The 20,972-nt window shown below is 35.3% G+C and overlaps 1 protein-coding gene across 3 annotated transcripts in view; it reads right to left on the minus strand.

Moving 5' to 3' along the window:
- The window catches only part of FAF1 (Fas associated factor 1), a 519,809-nt gene that overhangs the window by 96,988 nt on the left and 401,849 nt on the right, over nt 1-20,972 (minus strand). For all 3 annotated transcript variants that reach the window (XM_043578729.1, XM_043578731.1, XM_043578730.1), the window contains 2 exons: nt 17,356-17,492; nt 11,734-11,822 (listed from right to left, as the gene is read on the minus strand). In XM_043578729.1, the coding sequence (XP_043434664.1) occupies nt 11,734-11,822; nt 17,356-17,492 (226 nt within the window). The remainder of the gene's footprint in view (nt 1-11,733; nt 11,823-17,355; nt 17,493-20,972) is intronic.

The raw sequence follows: 20,972 nt of genomic DNA on the forward strand, positions 1-20,972 counted from the left end.
GCCAGATGGCTTCACAGGGGAATTCTACCAAACATTTAAGGAAGAGTTAATACCTACTCTTCTCAAACTATTCCAAAATATAGAAATGGAAGGAAAACTTCCAAATTCATTTTATGAGGCCAGCATTACTGTGATACCAAAAGTCTTTGGAGACCAAGACTCCACTACAAAAGACAACTACAGGCCAATAGTCTCAATGAACATGGATGCAAAAATTCTCAATAAAATACTAGCAAACTGAATCCACAGTACATTAAAATAATCCCACCATGATCAAGTGGGATTTATTCCTGGGCTTCAAGAGTGGTGGTTCACTATTCACAAATTAATCAACAAGATATACCACATTAACAAAAGAAAAGATAAGAATCATATGATCCTCTCAAAAGATGCAACCCCCCCCCCACATTTGACAAAGTACAACATCCATTCATGATAAAAACCTTCAACAAAGTACGGTTAGAGGGAACATACCTCAACATAATAAAGGGCATATAGGAAAAACCCATAGCTAATATCATCCTCAATTGAGAGCTTTACCTCTATGATCAGGAACAAGACAGGGATGTCCACTCTCACCACTTCCGTTTAGCATAGTGCTGGAAGTCCTAGCCACAGCAATCAGATAACAAAAAGTATCCAAATTGGCAAGGAATAAGTGAAACATACACTATTTGCTGACGACATGATACTCTACACAGAAAACCTGAAGGACTCCACCAAAAAGCTGCTAGGACTGATACACGTGTTCAGTAAAGTCACAGAATACAAAATCAGTGTACAGAAACGTTTGTTGCATTTCTATACAGCAGTAAGTTTTTAATTTTTATGAAGCCCACTTACCTGTTTTTTCCTTATGTTATCTGTGCTTTTGGTGTCATATTTAAGACAAAATCATGAAGATTTTTATCTGTATTATGTTCTAAGAGTTTTATAGTTTTAGGTCTTCGATCCATTTTGAGTTAATGTTTGTATATGGTGCTAGATATGGGTTCAACCTCACTCTTTCCTACCTGGGTATCTAGTTTTCCCAAACCATTTATTGAAGAGACTGTTCCTTCCTCATGAATAGTCTTGGGGCCTTTGTTGAAAACCAACCGACCATACCTATGAGTACATTTCTGGGCTCTCTTTTCTATTCCATCGGTCTTTATGTCTATCTTTTATGCTAGTACCACATTGCTTTGAAACTGTAGGTTTTTGATAAGTTTGGAATTGTGAAATGTGATTCCTCCAACTTTGTTCTTCTTTTTCAAGATTGTTTTGGCTATTCAGGGTTCCACATGAATTTTAAGATGAGTTTTTCTATTTCTGCAAAAAAATGTCTCTGGGATTTTGACTAAGACTGCATTGCATTATGGATAGCTTTAGATAATGTTGTCATCTAAACATTATTAAGTCTTCCAATCCTGTGAACAGGGGAGGTATTTCCATTTATTCGGGTCTTCCTAATTTCTTTCAGCAGTATTTTGTAGTTTTCAGTATACAAGGCTTGGGTCTCCTTGGTTAATTTATTTCTAAGTATTTTATTATTCTTGATGCAGTTGTAAATGAAATTTGTTTTCTAAATTTCCTTTCCAAATTTTTCATGGCTAGTGTATATAAATACAACTGATTTTTAAATTTGGTATCCTGTAACTTTGCCAAATATGCTCTAACAGTCTATTTGTGTGGAATCTTTAGGGTTTTCAAAATATAAGATCATATTATTTTTGAATAGAGATAATTTTACTTCTTCCTTTCCAATGTGGATGCCTTTTATTTTTCTTGCCCAATTGTGTTTTTTTTGTGTGACTTATTTCACTTGGCATAATGTTTTCTTTTCTATTTTTTTTAATATGAAATTTATTATCAAATTGGTTTCCATACAATACCCAGTGCTCATCCCAACAGGCGCCCTCCTCAATACCCATCACCACCCACCTCTCCCTCCCACCCCCCATCAACCCTCAGTTTGTTCTCAGTTTTTAAGAGTCTCTTATGGTTTGGCTCCCTCCATCTCCGACCTCTTTTTTTTTCCTTCCCCTCCCCCATGGTCTTCTGTTAAGTTTCTCAAGATCCACATAAGAGTGAAAACATATGGTATCTGTCTTTCTCTGTAGACTTATTTCACTCAGCGTAACAACTCTCCACTTCCATCCACGTTGCTACAAAAGGCCATATTTCACTCTTTCTCATTGCCACATAGTATGACATTGTGTATATAAATCACAATTTCTTTATCCATTCATCAGTTGATGGACATTTAGGCTCTTTCCATTATTTGGCTATTGTTGAGAGTGCTGCTATAAACATTAGGGTACAAGTGCCCCTATGCATCAGCACTCCTGTATCCCTTGGGTAAATTCCTAGCAGTGCTATTGGCTGGGTCATGGGGTAGATCTATTTTTAATTTTTTTTTTCAACGTTTATTTATTTTTGAGACAGAGAGAGACAGAGCATGAACGGGGGAGGGGCAGAGAGAGAGGGAGACACAGAATCGGAAACAGGCTCCAGGCTCTGAGCCATCAGCCCAGAGCCCGACGCGGGGCTCGAACTCACAGACCGCGAGATCGTGACCTGGCTGAAGTCGGACGCCCAACCGACTGCGCCACCCAGGCGCCCCTATTTTTAATTTTTTGAGGAACCTCCACACTGTTTTCCAGAGCGGCTGCACCAGTTTGCATTCCCACCAACAGTGCAAGAGGGTTCCTGTTTCTCCACATCCTCACCAGCATCTATAGTCTCCTGATTTGTTCATTTTAGCCACTCTGACTGGTGTGAGGTGGTATCTGAGCGTGGTTTTGATCTGTATTTCCCTGATGAGGAGTGATGTGGGCATCTTTTCATGTGCCTGTTGGTCATCTGGATGTCTTCTTTAGAGAAGTGTCTATTCATGTTTTCTGCCCATTTCTTCACTGGGTTATTTGTTTTTCGGGTGTGGAGTTTGGTGAGTTCTTTATAGGTTTTGAATACTAGCCCTTTGTCCGATATGTCATTTGCAAATATCTTTTCCCATTCCGTTGGTTGCCTTTTAGTTTTGTTGATTGTTTCCTTTGCAGTGCAGAAGCTTTTTATCTTCACTCAGTCCCAATAGTTCATTTTTGTTTTTAATTCCCTTGCTTTTGGGGATGTGTCAAGTAAGAAATTGCTGTGGCTGAGGCCAGAGAGGTTTTTTCCTTTCTCCTCTAGAGTTTTGATGGTATCCTGTCAAACATTCAGGTCCTTTATCCATTTTGAGGTGGGTTTTTTTTTTTGAATGGTGTAAGAAAGTGGTCTAGTTTCAACCTTCTGCATGTTGCTGTCCAGTTCTCCCAGCACCATTTGTTAAAGGGACTGTCTTTTTTCCATTGGATGTTCTTTCCTGCTTTGTCAAAGATGAGTTGGCCATCCTTTTGTGGGTCTAATTCTGGAGTCTCTATTCTATTCCATTGGTCTATGTGTCTGTTCTTGTGCCAATACCATGCTGTCTTGATGATTACAGCTTTGTAGTATAGCTTGAAGTCTGGGATTGTGATGCCTCCCGCTTTGGTATTCTTCTTCAAAATTACTTTGGCTATTTGGAGTCTTTTGTGGTTCCATACAAGTTTTAGGATTGCTTGTTCTAGCTTCAAGAAGAATGCTGGTGCAATTTTGATTGGGATTGCATTGAATGTGTAGATAGCTTTGGGCAGTATTGACATTTCAACAATATTTATTCTTCCAATCCATGAATACAGAATGTTTTTCCATTTCTTTATACCTTCTTCAATTTCCTTCATAAGCTTTCTATAGTTTTCAGCATACAGATCTTTTACATATTTGGTTAGGTTTATTCCTAGGTATTTTATAATTCTTGGTGCAATTGTGAATGGGATCAGTTTCTTTATTTGTCTTTCTGTTGCTTCATTATTAGTGTATAAGAATGCAACCAATTTCTGTACATTGATTTTGTATCCTGCGACTTTGCTGAATTCATGTATCAGTTCTAGCAGACTTTTGGTGGAGTCTGTCGTTTTCCATGTATAATATCATGTCATCTGCAAAAAGTGAAAGCTTGACTTCATCTTTGCCAATTTTGATGCCTCTGATTTCCTTTGGTTGTCTGATTGCTGATGCTAGAGCCTCCAACACTATGTTAAACAACAGCCGTGAAAGTGGACATCCCTGTTGTGTTCCCGGTCCCAGGGGGAAAGCTCTCAGTTTTTCCCCACTGAGGATGATGTTAGCTGTGGGCTTTTCATAAATGGTTTTTATGATGTTTAAGTATGTTCCTTCTATCCCAACTTTCTCGAGGGTTTTTATTAAGAAAGGATGCTGAATTTTGTCAAATGCTTTTTCTGCATCGATTGACAGGATCATATGGTTCTTTTCTTTTCTTTTATTAATGTGATGTATCACATTGATTGATTTGTGAATGTTGAACCAGCCCTGCAGCCCAGGAATGAATCCCAGTTGATCATGGTGAATAATTCTTTTTATATGCTGTTGAATTCGATTGGCTAGTATCTTATTGAGAATTTTTGCATCCATATTTCTCAGGGAAATTGGCCTGTAGTTTTTTTTTGCTGGGTCTCTGTCTGGTTTAGGAATCAAAGTAATGCTGGCTTCATTACTTTGAAAGTTTTCCTTTCCTTTCAATTTTTTGGAAAAGCTTGAGAAGGATAGGTATTATCTCTGCTCTAAATGTCTGGCAGAATTCCCCAGGGAGGCCATCTGGTCCTGGACTCTTATTTTTTGGGAGATTTTTGATAACTGATTCAATTTCTTTGCTGGTTATGGGTCTGTTTAAGTTTTCTATTTCTTCCTGTTTGAGTTTGGAAGTGTGTGGGTGCTTAGGAATTTGTCCATTTCTTCCAGGTTGTCCAGTTTGGTGGCATATAATTTTTTATAGTATTCCCTGATAACTGCTTGTATTTCTGAGGGATTGGTTGTAATAATTCCATTTTCATTCATGATTTTATCTATTTGGGTCACCTCCCTTTTCTTTTTGAGAATTGGCATAATGTTTTCAAGATTTATCTGATATTGTAGCCTCTACCAGAATTCATTTTTAAGGCTGAATAGTATTCCATTGTATGCATATGCCACTTTTTTGTTGTTGTTATTTTTTACCCTTGTCCCTTTATGGACACTCGTGTTGTTTCTACCTCTTGGCTATTACGAATAATGTTGCTATAAACCATGCCCAGATTTTTAAAAAAAGTTTTCATTTAAATTCCACTTAGTTAACTTATAGTGTAATGTTAGTTTCAGGTGTACAATATGGTGATGCAACACTTTCATATAATACCTGGTGCTCATCACAACACATGTACTCCTTAATATCCATCACCCATCACCTATTTAACCCATATCCCTGCCCATTTCCCCTCGGGTAACCATCAGTTTGTTCTCTATAGTTTAGAGTCTGTTTCTTGGTCTGCCTCTCTTTTTTTACCCCTTTGCTCCTTTGTTTCATTTCTTAAATTCCGCATGAGTGAAATCCTATGGTATTTGTTTTTCTCTGAGTTATTTTCCTTAGCATAATACTCTCTAGCTCCATCCACATTTTGCAAATGACAAGATTTCATTTTTTTTGATGGCTGAGGAATATTTTATTGTATGTGTGTGTGTGTGTGCGCGTATATACACATCACATCTTCTTTACCCATTCATCAATCGATGGACATGTGGGCTGTTTCCATAGTTTGGCGGTTGTAGGTACTGCTGTTATAAACATCAGGGGGCACCTATCCTTTTGAATTTTTGTATCCTTTGGGTAAATATCTCATAGTACAATTACTGCATTGTAGGGTAGTTCAGCCACGGTCAATTTTGGGGAATTAAGAAGGTAATATAACTGATTTAAGCAAGGAAAAATGAATATAAGTTTAACAATAACATGTGAATGACATAATAGTTCAGAAGCCAAAGTAAACTGCCCCAGTTAAATGAATTTGTCTCAGTAAAACAACCAATGCAATCCTGTTGTATATGAGCAGCCTATAAAACAGATATGATGAATGAAATGCGATTTATTTTACATTTCAAAATGTGAAATACATGTTAACAAAATTGATTACATTGCTTATTCATACCAAACTGCCTGGAATCCTTGGTGGATAGCTAAGTATTCTGGTAGTCTAGGAATTATACTGAGAAATACCTATGGCTGGCATGTAGCAGGAACCTGAAGAGTAGCTATTATTATTATCTTCATTCTCACCTGTTATACCTGCCTCATAGCTTACATGGAGAATGCAAGAGCCCTTCTCTGTCCTCCATGTCAAGTTGCCTACACAGCATGTCTAGCTCACTCTGGCTAGGTGCTCCCAGGGCTCTATCTTCCTGATTACTTCCCGAGTTGTAAGCCCAGTGGCCCTATCTTGCTCACAGATGTGGTACTGGTGCTTTACATAGTGTCTAGTACATAGGAAAAGATCAATAAATATTTATGAAATGAATATACAAATCAAGATGAAAGAAATTATTATCTTCTGTGATCTGGGATTAACTATGGAGAAAAAACATTGGATAAAGAATCCTTTTTAAAATATTTATGCACCCAACATAGAAGTACCTAAATATAGAAAACAAATATTAACAGACCTAAAAGGGAGAAAGAGGCAGCAATACAATAATAGTAGGGGACTTTAATACCCCAATTTCATCAATGGATATATCATCCAGACAGAAAGTCAATAAGGAAATACTAGAATAAAATGACAGGTTAGATAAGATGGACTTAAGAAACATATACAGAACATTTTATCCCAAAGGGACCAGAATACACATTCGTCTCAAGCACACATGGAATACTGTCCAGGATAAATCATATGTTAGGGCACACAAAAAATCTTAATAAAAACTGAAATCATATCAAGCATGTTTTCCAACTGAAATGGTATGAAACTAGAAATCAATTACAAGAAGAAAACTGGAATATTCACAAATATGTGGAGCTTAAACAACATGCTGAACAACCAGTGGGTCAATGAAGAAATCAAAGAAAAAATAAAAAAATACCTTGAGACAAATGTAGATGGAAATACAACCTATCAAAACTTATGGGACACTGCAAATGCAGTTATAAGAGATAAGCTCATGGTGATAAATGCCTATATCAAGAAACAAGAAAAATCTCAAATAAACAATCTAACTTTACTCTCAAGGAACTAGAAAAAGAAGGACAAAGTCCAAAGTTAGCAGAGGGGAAAACATGGAAAGGATCAGAGGAGAAAGAAATGGAGACTAAAAGACAATAAAAAAGATCAGTGTAACTATATTTATCATTGTGAGCACTGAATAATGTATAGAATTATTGAATTAGTATGTTGTATACCTGAAACCATTTTATATCAATTAAATTTCAATAATAAATAAAATATACCATTTTATGTCAATTAAATTTCAATAATAAATAAGAGTGCAGTGAAACTAAGAGCTGAGTTTTTGAAAAGATAAACAAAATTGACAAGCCTTTAGACAGACTCACCAAGAAAAACAGAGGGCTCAAATAAATAAGATCAGAAATGAAAGAGGAGATGTTACAATTGATAGCACAATATTACAAAAAGGATCATAAGAGACTACTACGAACAATTATATTCCAGTATACAAATAAATTAGATCATTTAGAAGGAATGGATAAATTCCTTGCAGGGTGCCTGGGTGGTTCCATCAGGTAAGTGTCGTCCAACTCTTGGTTTCAGCTCAGGTCATGATCTCACAGTTTGCAGGATTGAGCCCTGCACTGGGCTCTGTGCTGATAGCACAGAGCCTGCTTGGGATTCTCTCTCCCTTTCTTTCTGTCCCTCCCCCTCCTCTCTTTCTCTCTCTCTCTCTCTCAAAATAAATAAACTAAAAAAAATATTCCTTTCAACATACAACCTACCAACACTGAATCAGGAAGAAATAGAAAAATCTGGAAAGAAGTAATCCCTGCACCTATGACACTGAGGATTCTAAATACATTGTTGAATGGATGAACAAAGAAACGAATGAAATAATAAACAGACCAGGAACTAAGTATCATAAACTCTTTACAATCAGAGTTTTCTGGATTACTACTGGCTAAAGAAAATAGGGCATATGAAAATAATTGAATCTATTTACATGTTAGAAAGTATCTATTGTTTGGAACCAGGCTGTAAGTAAAAACAGATTTTAGATGTGGCTACTATCATGTAGTGATATTTACTCTCCTCCTCATCCCTTCATTGTCAATAAGCCTACATTGCAGCAAAGTACCTCTCTGTCCCCAGGACTGAGCCTGGAGCTATATACTTGATAGATGTTCAGTAAACACTTAAAAAACCAAACTAAATCATTACTGAAAGTGTCTGTGAATAAAACTATAGGCCATTCTACCAAAACAAGAGGCTTATATAATGTATGCTTCTTGATTATATGCAATGGAATATTCCTCAGCCATCAAAAAGAACAAAATCTTGCCATTTGTGACAATGTGGGTGGAGCTAGAGTATCTTCTGGTATCTAAGCAAAATAAGTCAGTCAGAGAAAGACAATATCATATGATTTCACTCATATATGGAATTTAAGAAAGAAAACAGATGAATATAGAAGGGAAGAAAAAATAAAATATAAACAGAGAGGGAGGCAAACCATAAAAGACTCTTAAATATAGAGAACAGACTGAAGGTTGCTGGAAGGGAGGTCAGTGGGGGGGATGGGCTAAATGGGTAATGGGCATTAGGAGGTCACTTGTTGTGGTGAGTACTGGGTGTTGTATGTAAGTGATGAATCACTAAATTCTACTCTTGAAACCAATACTACACTATACATTAATAACTAACTTAAATTTAAATAAAATCTTGGAAGAAAAAGAAAAGAAAATAGAACAATTAGTGATACAAAGGTTAGCGCATTCTGGGCCATTAAAGAATAATTCAGAGAATGAATATGTTTGGGCTTGGTTTTATTTAATAAAAGCTTTGTATAGTATAGGCATCTCTGGTTGCACGAATACAATGGAATCAGGGAAGTAATGGATACAACTGAACCAAAGTTAAGTTTACATAAATTCAGGCCTAGGAAGCTGTGCCCCAACCCTGTCTATGAATTTGATTATAATTGCAAGCTTAAGATAAAGCCTTACCTGAAATTTTTAGAAGAGTAAAAGCAAATTCGCCATTATAAGGGACAGTGTTTCTTGTTACATACACAGCAGATACCAAATCATTTATGATCTATGCATAGTCCAAAACAAGTCGTTGAACCTAGAAAAGCTTGTCTTAGGAACTCTACTTATGAACTGAATAATAACTTCCATGAAGACACTAAAAACAAAGAGAAATCCTTACCTCTTACAGTTAAATTTCAATAAAAATTTCAATTATATGGAGCCTTGGATTTTTCCTGTAACCCTGATATTAAAATTTGTGCTCAGTATTAAAGGAATTAAAGTCAATTTCTTTACCAATGAATTATGAGGAACACAAATTAAGACGAAAGAATGAACTGGGAATATGCATGCAAATATAGTGCATTCATATTATTATACAGCATAATCTGTAAATCTAGTACTAATGAGACTCAAGATTTAAATGGCTGAAGAATGTGTTTAGTGAATTATTGTCAATCAATGCCTCTATTGCAGGATAAATGTAATCATGAACAGCAACACACCTATTATTACAAATTCCTAAGTAAGTACAGTACTTCATTATTTCAAAATGTCATTGTCAATTTATAGAGTAACAGATAAACATCTTTCCACCATATACCTGATTACCTTTTCTTTAGAGTAAATGAAACACTGGCTATTAAGGAAAATTACAAACATCATTTTCTCAGCAATGAAAGAAACCTAATGTGTATTAAAACTCTAAACTAGTTACAGCACTCCAAATTTTTGTATTTGTTAATTAGTGTTAACTTGTTAATCAGATTTTATACCACTATAATCAAGAATTCTTTTTTTCAACTAACATTCTTTCTTTTATTTTTAATGTTTAGTTTTGAGAGAGAGAGAGAGAGAGTGCACGCGCGAGCAAGCAGGGGAGGGACACAAAGGGAGGGAGAGAGAGTCAGAAGCAGGCTCCAGGCTCCAAGTTGTCAGCACAGAGCCCGATGTGGGGCTTGAACTCATGAACTGTGAGATCATGACCTGAGCTGAAGTTGAATACTTAATCAACTGAGCCACCCAGGTGCCCCATCAACTAACATTATTTCATGTGAATTCTGCCAAGTATTCATTTAGTCAATCATTTAGCAAACATTTGTTGAGTGCTTACTTCATCCTAGGTATACCGTTAGGGGATACAGTTATAAATGTGAATATGACCCAACTCTTGTTCTTAAACTCAGTCTAATAGAAAAAGAGACAAGCAAATAAAGTAAAAAATATGTCTACATGTTTTCCATTTGTAATAGCTAATGGGTATTGTATTGAAAGTACTCCCTATAGCTGGAAACTTTTCATCATTACTCAGAAATCAAACTTTCTCTATTTGTCTATGAAAAAAATTTTTTCAATTAAAAATATTAGGAGGGATAATTTAATAAGTACCTGTGAAATAAGCATCTCAAACGAACAAATGCTAGCATGTGTTTCATAATTTTTAGGCTGTTTTCCAAACCCAGAAATTTTTTGACTGATATAGCAATAATGATTATTTGAGATTATTATAGGTCCTACTAGCCATGTGACCTTGGGCAAATGACCTTAACCCTTTCGATCTTCAGCATTCTCATCTGAGAAGTGAAGATAATAGTACCAATCTGTATTAGATTATCTCTCATTTGGTCCTCAGTATCCACACTTCACCTAGTTTTTGCCCAGGGTGGTTCTCTTGATTTTCAGCTTCTGGTTGGGTTAGGTCAGTAGGAGGTACTAGTAGGAGATCAGAGCTTGGAAGGAAAGTAAAGCTATTTCCGGGTTTCCTCTCTACCAGGACACCAATGGCTATATCCCTCTACTAGATACAGTCCTCTCGATACACCACCTTCTCCAACGCATTTAGGCCTAGGGGTGGTTAACGGCTCCTCTTTGCCCTAGAGTTTGTACTAACTATTGCTGATTTCCATAAACCCTGACCTTACCTTTATAAACAGTTCTTTTATTAAACTGTTCTCAAATAACCAAGTTTGAAAGTGCCATGTGTTTTCTGCCAGAACTCTGTGGCAGAGTTTCTGTGACTCATATACAACCTCATGGGGTTGTTTTGAGATCACTTCTTAGCTCAGTGCTTAGCACATTATAAATATTCAGTAAATGTTGACTACTACTGTCATTATCAATATTGCTGTTATTATTATTTTATTTGAGGTTCCATGCTCATGCCATCTATACCAACTGAATATACTAAAGAGACTGAGAAATTCAGAATTCTGGAGATCTTTTACTAAGCCTCCCAGTGTTTCAAAAATATGTTCAAATGTAAAATCTGTTCACTCCTAATCAATCTCAATATTTAAAAAGAGTAGGAGGATCTTGAAAGTGAGTGAAAAAACCACATAGTACACAGGATTTCCTGGACTCTCGTTTCTTTTGTAAATATGCTTCGGAATTCATTTCTTGCAAATTGACCTCCTGTCACCACTCCAAATCTAGCAAAGTATAAATGTCCATAAAGTTAAACAAATTGTTGGGTCTTAGGGTCATGAAAAGAAAGGACTGAAAGGTAAACTCAATGGCATAAAAGTCCTTGGTTCATCTGGAAATGCATCTTCATTATCCTTATTTATCAATCATGACATAGGCAAGCATCTCCATTTGACAAATTATCCCATCAAAATCCTATTAAAAGTCTACTTAACCTTTCATCTTACCTCATCCTTTATATCTTCCTGTTGTTGGGCTGTGAAGATCTCCATTGCAGCCATGAGTCTCATCATTAGCTCATCCACTGTTGTGTTACCTAGCAACACACGGAGATTGCCAAATTTCACATTATTAAAGTTATAATAAAATGGAAAGCCATTCTAGAATTAATCAGTAAGGAGTAACTGAAGTCTAATAAAAACTGCAGACTACTATGCTAATATCTAGTTAAAACACTTTCACATTTTCATTGAAAAGTTTCATATGTTCAATGTGAAAGAGTAAAGCAGTATACAGGCAGTTGAAATTTCAAATACAGTAGATTTGAGGGAACCATCTCTCAATGAGAAAGATTTTTCAGCACTATGAAGAAGAATGGTTAAGTTATGAGGATCAGAAGTTCTTTCAAGTTAGAAAAATGCAGGTACTTAAAGATACTAGCAACAACTACCAATTGTTTATATGCCAATAATTAGGCTAAATACTATATATATATATATATACATATATATATATATATATCAGTTGGGCAAAAATATAAATATATATATAGTATTTAGATTATATATTTATTTACAGTAGAGTATATGTTATATATTTATTATTATAATATATTTTATATTATATATTTATATATAAATAATATATTTATATTTTATATATTATTACAATATGTATTTATATATTATATATAGTATAGTACATATTATATATTTATTATTATATGCAAATATATTATAGATATATTATTTATATACATTATATAGTATAGTATATAGTATATATTTATTTATAGCTATAGAATTTGGATTTAGATTATATATATAATCTCATTTAACCTGTACAACAATGCTTTGAAAGTATCATTATGATTTTGACTTTGAGAGCTCAAGTAACCTGTGCAATCAAGATCAAGCTGATTAAGTGGTGGGGCCAGGGTTTGAAATCAAATGAGTCTGACTCAAAAAGCCTGTTCTCTTTGCCATCTCAGTACACTATTTATTTAGAATTATCTCTTATCACTAAAAACTCTGGTGACGCAAACAGCAATTCATTTTCTGGAAAAAAAAAAAAAAAGAAGAGTTCTTTTTTTGCCCAACTGATATTTTTCCCTTTCAGCTGCTTTTAAATGACTATACTATAAACTTTATGAGAGTACTTATTTATTTTATTTTATTTTAATCTTTTAAAGTTTTAATTTTAATTCCAGTTAGTTAATATACAGTGTTATATTAGTTTTATAAGAGAGTATTTAAATATTTGATTTCCTTTTGGGGTGCTTGGGTTGCTCAGTCAGTTGAGCGTCAGACTTTGGCTCAGGTCAGGATCTCACGGTTCATGGGTTTGAGCCCCATGTCAGGCTTTGTGCTGATAGCACACAGCCTGCTTCAGATTCTCTGTCTCCCTCTCTGCCCCAACTCTGCTTGCGTACTCTCTCTCTCAAAAATAAATAGTAAAAAAATAAAAAAACAAAACAAATAAATGCTTGATTTTCCTTAATGCTATTTTATTCTCTGCCCAATGCCATGACAAAAGTATAGCACATAAAGCACATATACACCATTTCTTGAATGCATTGTCCTGTTACTTGCTTTGGATACATCTACAAGAGAGAAATCCATAAGGATACATAAAGATTTGGCAATTCTTCTTTTCTTTCAAAACTACATGCAAAAGTGCCCATCTTTCTCCGGGGCCTGAGAGGAGGTCTTCTTGTCCCATTGATGAAACGGGACAACAAATAGCAAGCATCCTTGCTGGTGTTATTCTAGAGTAGGGCTGGACTAACATGACCTTTCAATGGTCCTTTTCTCTATTTTCCTTATGACCACTGGCAGCAGGTTAGGGAGCATCTGTGGTCCTTAGTAAAAGAAACAATCTAAATAAATCAGTCACATCAGCACTAGTCTCTGAACAAATGAGCTAGAGAACAAATATTATCTTGGTGTGATACCATGGTAGTGAGAAAGCAGAGTTGGTTTTATAGCCACAGTTCTAACCTAACTCCACAACTTAAAAACTATATGTTCTAGTGCCTAGAAACTGCCTAGCACATGACAAGAGCTTAATTAACTATTCACTTAGTAAGCGAATAACTAAGTGAATCAGTGACTGACTATAGCTCTCTAAGGATCAATTTCCTTATCACAGAATACACAATCACTGATAGTTATTAATTGGTATGACAAATGGAAAGAGTTTTGGAGAAACTTCAATTTTGATACTGGGCAAATCTTTGAGTTTCCCTTTCTTATTTGCAAACTGTAGCGACTAAGACTCAATGCATGGGATATGAATTCTTATGTTGTTTGTTTATTTATTTTGAATGAGAGAGGGAGAGAGAATACCCCAAGCAGGTTCCGTGATGTCAGTGCAAAGCGTGATGCAGGCTCAGTCCCACAAACTGTGTGTGACCTGAGTTGAAATCAAGAATCAGACGCTTAACTGACTAAGCCACCCAGGTGCCTAGGAACAGGACTTCTTTTTGGAGGGTACTGGCCATTCATTTTCAGGCTTAAGCCTGCTTATCAACTATGCTTCAAACCTAACTGTAAGGATTCACTGCCAAACTGGACAAGACAGAGAAAAGGGACCAATTAATGCAGTTCTGGACAAGTTTTTTCTTTATAGCCTATTGCGGTAGTTTTAAAACTTTTGTTTTCAGGGGCGCCTGGGTGGCACAGTCGGTTAAGCGTCCGACTTCAGCCAGGTCGTGATCTTGCGGTCCGTGAGTTCGAGCCCCGCGTCAGGCTCTGGGCTGATGGCTCGGAGCCTGGAGCCTGTTTCCGATTCTGTGTCTCCCTCTCTCTCTCTGCCCCTCCCCCGTTTTCTCTCTCTGTCCCAAAAATAAATAAAAAACGTTGAAAAAAAAATTAAAAAAAAAAAAACCTTTTGTTTTCAGAACTCATTTACACCCTTAACAACTTTTGAGATCCCCAAATAATTTTTATGTGGGTTATTGTTATCAACATTTATTGTGTTAGAAATTAAAGTTGAAATACTTAAAGCATATTTATCAATTCGTTTAAAAGTAACAATAATAAACCCATTACATGTTAATATAAATACTACATTTTTATGAAAAATGGCTCTATGTTCCAAATGAAAAAGTTTAGCAAGAAGAATGGTATTGTTTTAACATTTTGCAAATGTCGTTAATGTCCGGCTTAATAGACCATAACTGGATTCTCATATTTACTTGTATATTAAACCAGTTACAATATGTTGTTTTATGTCTTAGTTAAAATTTATGAAGCAAATCTGGTCTCACATAGATATGTAGGTGAAAAAGAGAGGAGTATTTTAATAGATAATTGTAAATATTCTTTGATACACCTAAACTGACAAGTAGAAGTTTCTCCAAGTATGTGAAGAACTTGAAACCATTGATGAACTGTTTGTATTTTGTAATATTAAGATCCACTGACCTATCTTGCTCTTTGAATGGATCTTTTACCTATGCATGATTTTATAATATCATGCATTGGTCATGTTGAAAATATTGGCTCACTGACTTATGCATTTCTCCTCAATATTGACATACCTAATTATATGATATCAAAAAATCACATTTGTTAATCTTACAACTGATGTCATCAGAAAATTATTTAAGCTGTCAATTTTATGGTGGATGACAATGTTTTGCTTAAAAGCTCAAGTTTTATCAGTGGCAACAAGTACTGATACCTAGGCTATTTAAGTATAGTTTGTCTCTCAGTATTTTCAAGTAAAAATGATGTTCTGTAAGAAACAGAATACCTAGGCTATTTAAGTATAGTTTGTCTCTCAGTATTTTCAAGTAAAAATGATGTTCTGTAAGAAAAAAATGACTCGTTCAGCTCAAGCAACCATACAAGTGCTTTTCTTTGAGACTACCTTTGTACTCTGAAATGCAGCAGAAATGTGTTATCCATACCTCTCGTGTGTCACACAAACTATAAAAAGGGTGGAATTTAATAAAATAATTTTAAAATTGCACATAATAGAGGTAAAGAATATGCTACTGGTATAGTTTTGGTCATGACCTTGATTTGTGTGAAGGTGCCAGTAGTTTTACACAAATTTGATTTTGTGCCACCAATGCAAATGTTAGCACAGTAATAAAAAAAAAAGAGGCAAAAAAGAAAAGTCTTATCACTATCATGAAAACAATTTGATGTCACGGATCCAGTGAAAGGGTCCAGAGGACCTCCAGGATCCATGGAATACATTTTAAGAACCACTGACTATTATAATACTGCCTTTGACAGGGAAAACAGGAATGAAATATTATCTTCATTATCCATTTACCCTATGTAATTCATTCCCCTAGAAGATCTTTAGCATTGTTTATGAAACTCAATGCTTTAGTTACAGAGCAAACATAAAATACCAGAGGTTTTATTTTGAGTTTTAAAGGCACTAGAATTTACACCATGCCCCGACATCATATTATCCACTATAGAACTTTTAACTGAAATACAGGTAGAAATAAAGTATCTCAGGGCCACCTGGGTGGCTCTGTCAGTTAAGTGACCGACTCTTGGTTTCAGCTCAGGTCATAACCTCATGGTTAGTGAGTTTGAGCCCTACATTGGACTCTGCACTGACAGCCCAGAGCCTGCCTGAGATTCTCTCTCTCCCACTCTCTCTGTCTCTCCTCCACTAGTGCTCTCTCCCTCTCAAAATAAACTTAAAAAAAAAAAAGAAAGTATCTCAGACACAAGCTTTAGCTTGGGGCATGAGAAATATCTTTTCACTATGGCATAGGAAAGATATACTGTTTTCAATTTAAGCTATGTTCTAAATAATAATTTTATAATAATCCTTGGGGTATATCAGTAACAGTTTTATAAAAAATCAGTCACTGTTTTTGTTTGTAAAGAGTAAGCTATGTGATTAAACTTATAGGCATCCTATAGCTTCATACCTTAGCACTGTATCCTAACACGGATTCACACAAATAAGGGGTACCAGCAACCACTGTGTGAACAATTGATTTATAATACCCAGTCACTGGCTTTTCTAGATAACTAAAGATCAGCATTTCTTTCAATTAATCAACATTACAGCAAGAAATCAATATATGTATAAAAAATGTCATGTTTGACAAGTGATTATGACTTAATTGTTGGAGAATTTAGCAGTTCTGAACAATTAACATGATTATACTATGTCCCAAGGGTTGTGCAATTTTATTAAGAAATTTCTGTTGGTGGGGCGCCTGGGTGGCTCAGTTGGTTCAGTGTCTGACTTCAGCTCAGGTCACGATCTCACAGTTCATGAGTTTGAGCCCCACGTCGGGCTCTGTGCTGACAGCTCGGAGCGTGGAGCCTGCTTCAGATTCTGTGTCTCCCTCTCTCTCTCCCCCTCCCCTGCTTGCACTCTGTCTCTCTCAAAAATAAATAAACATTAAAAAAATGTTTTTAAATAAAAAAAAAAAAGAAATTTCTGTTGGAATTTAATGCAGCGTATTTCATTCTTCATAGAACCTGTACTTTTTGAAGATGTTCTTTTTTAGGATATTCTATGTTTTAAAATACAAAGATGTTCACCAATATAGAGAATTACTTTCAACTTTGATGGTAAATATTATAAGGTTATCTCATACACAAGAAGACACTCTACTCCCTTTGTGACAGGTACTTTACCTTGTATCACATTTAACACTTCATTAGATGAACGTTTTCCCATAATAATCAGAAAAAGTGGAAACTGATCTGTTTTTTGAGTCCGAATGGTTTGTGCCACAACACTGCCAAAATGTCTATTGCACATTGTCAGAAATCTAAAATGAGACAAAAGTCAAAGTCAATTTCATTTCGGAGTTTAATAAACTTACTAGTTCCCCAACAAAAAACTCACTGTTTTACTAATTATGTTACAAATAGCCTGTCTGTTATCACTACATACAGTCCTGCTATACTGAGTTTTCAACAATATCTTAAATGATACAGAAATAATTATCATACAGGAAAGCAGGCAGCAAGCCCTAAATGCTGGCTGGAGGCTGAGAGAATAGGATTCTTAGTCTTAAACATTGCAAGCTATACTGCCCTAAACAATGAGAAAAACAAACAAAATGAATTTTAAGAGGAAAGAATTTCTTAAATAGGACAAATACCGTGTGGTACAAAGTTAAATTGACTGGCAGCATCCTAGACTAAACAGGATTTAGCAACATTTTCACAAGTCTTGATTCTAATCAAGAATTGTACTTTAGAATTGTGTTTTTTCCAGTAGTAGTGGGCCTTCTAGTTTCATACTTACCATGAGATAAAAATAATAATTCTAAGCTTTTGACCAAAAAAGCTCAGAGATATTAGCATACTGAAGTCTAGCATTAGTATTCTTAACACGATCTGGAATAAATGAAAAAACTGATAAAGCTTTTCTCTTCTATTAGAGGACTGTTTGAAATTAGCATTTCTTTCAAGAGAAAAGGGTAGCTTATGATATGTTTTCAGATCTGATGGTAAAAAGTAAATGTCATAATAATAATGAATTATGAAAGACCAAATGCAAATATAGAATGCTTTAATAAGATCCAATTTAATAAAGTCTGTAAAAATAATGGACTTTTAATAACACAGGTCACAAAAGGCAAAACAGTGGAAATTCTGGGGACTAGCCACTGGTACTGGCTTATTAATTCTTAATTATGTTCATGAAAGGCAACTTAAATCGTGTGTTTTCTTATGCCTTATGATAATATTTTAGGTAACAACTCCTCTGAAATGTATGTTCTAGCTGATGAGCAAAATCCTGTTGTCACATGCATTAGAAGGTAAATCTATTTGAAAAGACAAACGGCATTAAAATGTCATGTGCTCAGATTCATTTGATATCCAAATTCAAAACAGAATCAAACCTCTTAATTTTTAAAACCCATATATCTCTTGTCTATAGAAATTCATTCCAGAAATTTAGGCTGAATCCTCCACAAAACCTGTGCTGTGACTACAGGAAGTAGACCATGTTAAGGGCCACGAGAGCTGTCAGCAAGAGTGTCAAGGCAAGTTAGCACCACAGCAATAAGTTCACTGGGAGGCAGTTTCATATATATATTTAGAGCAGCAATAACCAGATCTCATGGCAATTTGAAATGACAAGGCCCTAAGAAATCAATTGTTGGCAATGAAATATCAGTGCTCCCATGAAAATTCAGATCTTCACATTCCAGAACTATTATACAATAAAAGGTGCTCAAGCAGCCTAAGCCTCCAGTACAAAATTTCACACTCATATAGTTTTAATTCATCAATGGAGATGTGTAGATCAAGACACTAGAACGTTAGGATGTCATTTTTCTTTCTGCTGTTACTAAAATATTTGAGGTCAATCTTGACCCTGATTTGATCATTGGCAACCTCTGAATTTAAAAATGTCAAAAAACATCTGGAATGTCATTCCCTACAAAAGAGAGAAAATAAGTCCTTGTTGCTTTCACACCAATGGATTAAGTGGATATCACAGTAGATGCCCATCATAGCACTAGCCTCACAAGTGATATTAAATACTACCTAAACAGGATACCCTCAAAAAAGGAAGGGAAGAAAGAAGCCAGGAAGGAAGGAAGGAGAAAAGAGAGAAAGCAGGCAGACACGCTGGTTAGCTTAGTGGTTTAAAGTATTCAATTTCAAGACAATTTGCCTGGAAATTGTGTACTTCCCAAATTGTCATTTTATGAAAATGAGCTAGAAGGGAAAATAATTATGAAAATAGAGGTAACTTCTTGAGTTTAAATTAATACACAACACACATTTCAAAACTTCACAAAGTGTATTCAAGAGAAATACAGCCTTCAAAGGCACATTAGCTGTTCAATTAACTATAAAAAACAACAAAGTGATCAGTTTTCTAGCAGGTATTGGCAAATCATTCTAATGTTTTGGAAGTCGTGGAGAAATACACAGGAATCCCGCAGCCAGTTGATGCTTTCTAGTGGCCTTAACTAACAATTTGTTCTAATCAAAGAGAGACTTTGTTAAATTTTTAATTAATCTAATTAATCTTCCTAAGATCTGAATCATGTTTACTTTGAGATTTTCAAATTACAATCAATGAGAGCATATAGGGCCAATGGACAGCCAAATTACAAAATTCCTGCTTGTCAGTTCCTTCTATTACAATTTACAAGAACTTCACCACACAGATATCACATCCTTCTCATGGCTAGGAGACTCCACTTCTTCCTCTCAACATCTATTCACAACACAAAGTTACCATTCATAGCATACTACCAACAGCAAAAATCCACTTCAGAACATTAGCACAAAAACAGACAAGGGAAAAACAAATTGTTATCAAGAAAAAAAATGTGGTTTTCAGAATTGTGTGGCATTTTCTTCCCTTTTAAAGAGCTAAAAGTGTGCCAGTGCATCTAATGGCAGCACCAAACTTGTCAGCCTAACTGCATACGGTGTTCAAGAGAGTCAGGTGTCACAAAGGGATAAATGGTTTCCACAATTGGATTCCTACAATCTCAAACCCAGAAGGGGAAGCAATGGCAACTGTTCCCTGGCAAGGAGAAATGGCTTTGTTTTTTAATTATAAAAGCTTTAAGTAAATGAAACAGTTTACTCCTCATATATCTAATTAAGAGGAATCAACCCCCCAAAACAAAAAGCTAAAGTGACAAATTTAAAAGACAAAGAATGAAGGTGGGAGGAAGGGAGGTAAGGAGGAAGGGGAAGAAGAAGGAAAGGTTGAGAAAGTGAATGAAGAGAAAACAGTTAATCACAAATCAAGTATAATAAAGCAATTCATTGGTGGGGGCTGGGTGATGGTAGTGGTGGGGGAAGTGAGTGAGAAGTCTCAAACTTTGGCCTTGCTGATGAAACAAAATATAATTAGTAGCTCATATTCACCAGTTCTTGCTCTTAGAAATCTACAATTAGATACAATCTTATCTTTTAATCTAAAGTTTGGGAAGAAAAAAAGCAGAACATCTAATGGCTAGCATATATTAATCACTAGTAAAATTTTCAGTCTCTGAAGCATAGTACTTTTCTATCTTGCTAATGGAAACCAGGATTACTAATAAATCAGATATGGGAAAAAGTAATCTCATTTTAATTCAAAACAGGATATAGTTTAGTTTCTCTCAATCAAATTCATAATTAAATGAGTCACTGACTTTTACTAAGTTGTACTCCAGCATAAGATACATAATAGAAGAAACACAGCAATTTAGGAATGGTGAGATTCCACAAACATTTACTATCTACTGTATACCAGATAATACAAAAGGATGCACATCTGATAA

This window comes from Prionailurus bengalensis, chromosome C1 (assembly GCF_016509475.1).
Source record: "Prionailurus bengalensis isolate Pbe53 chromosome C1, Fcat_Pben_1.1_paternal_pri, whole genome shotgun sequence".
Lineage (NCBI taxonomy): Eukaryota > Metazoa > Chordata > Mammalia > Carnivora > Felidae > Prionailurus > Prionailurus bengalensis.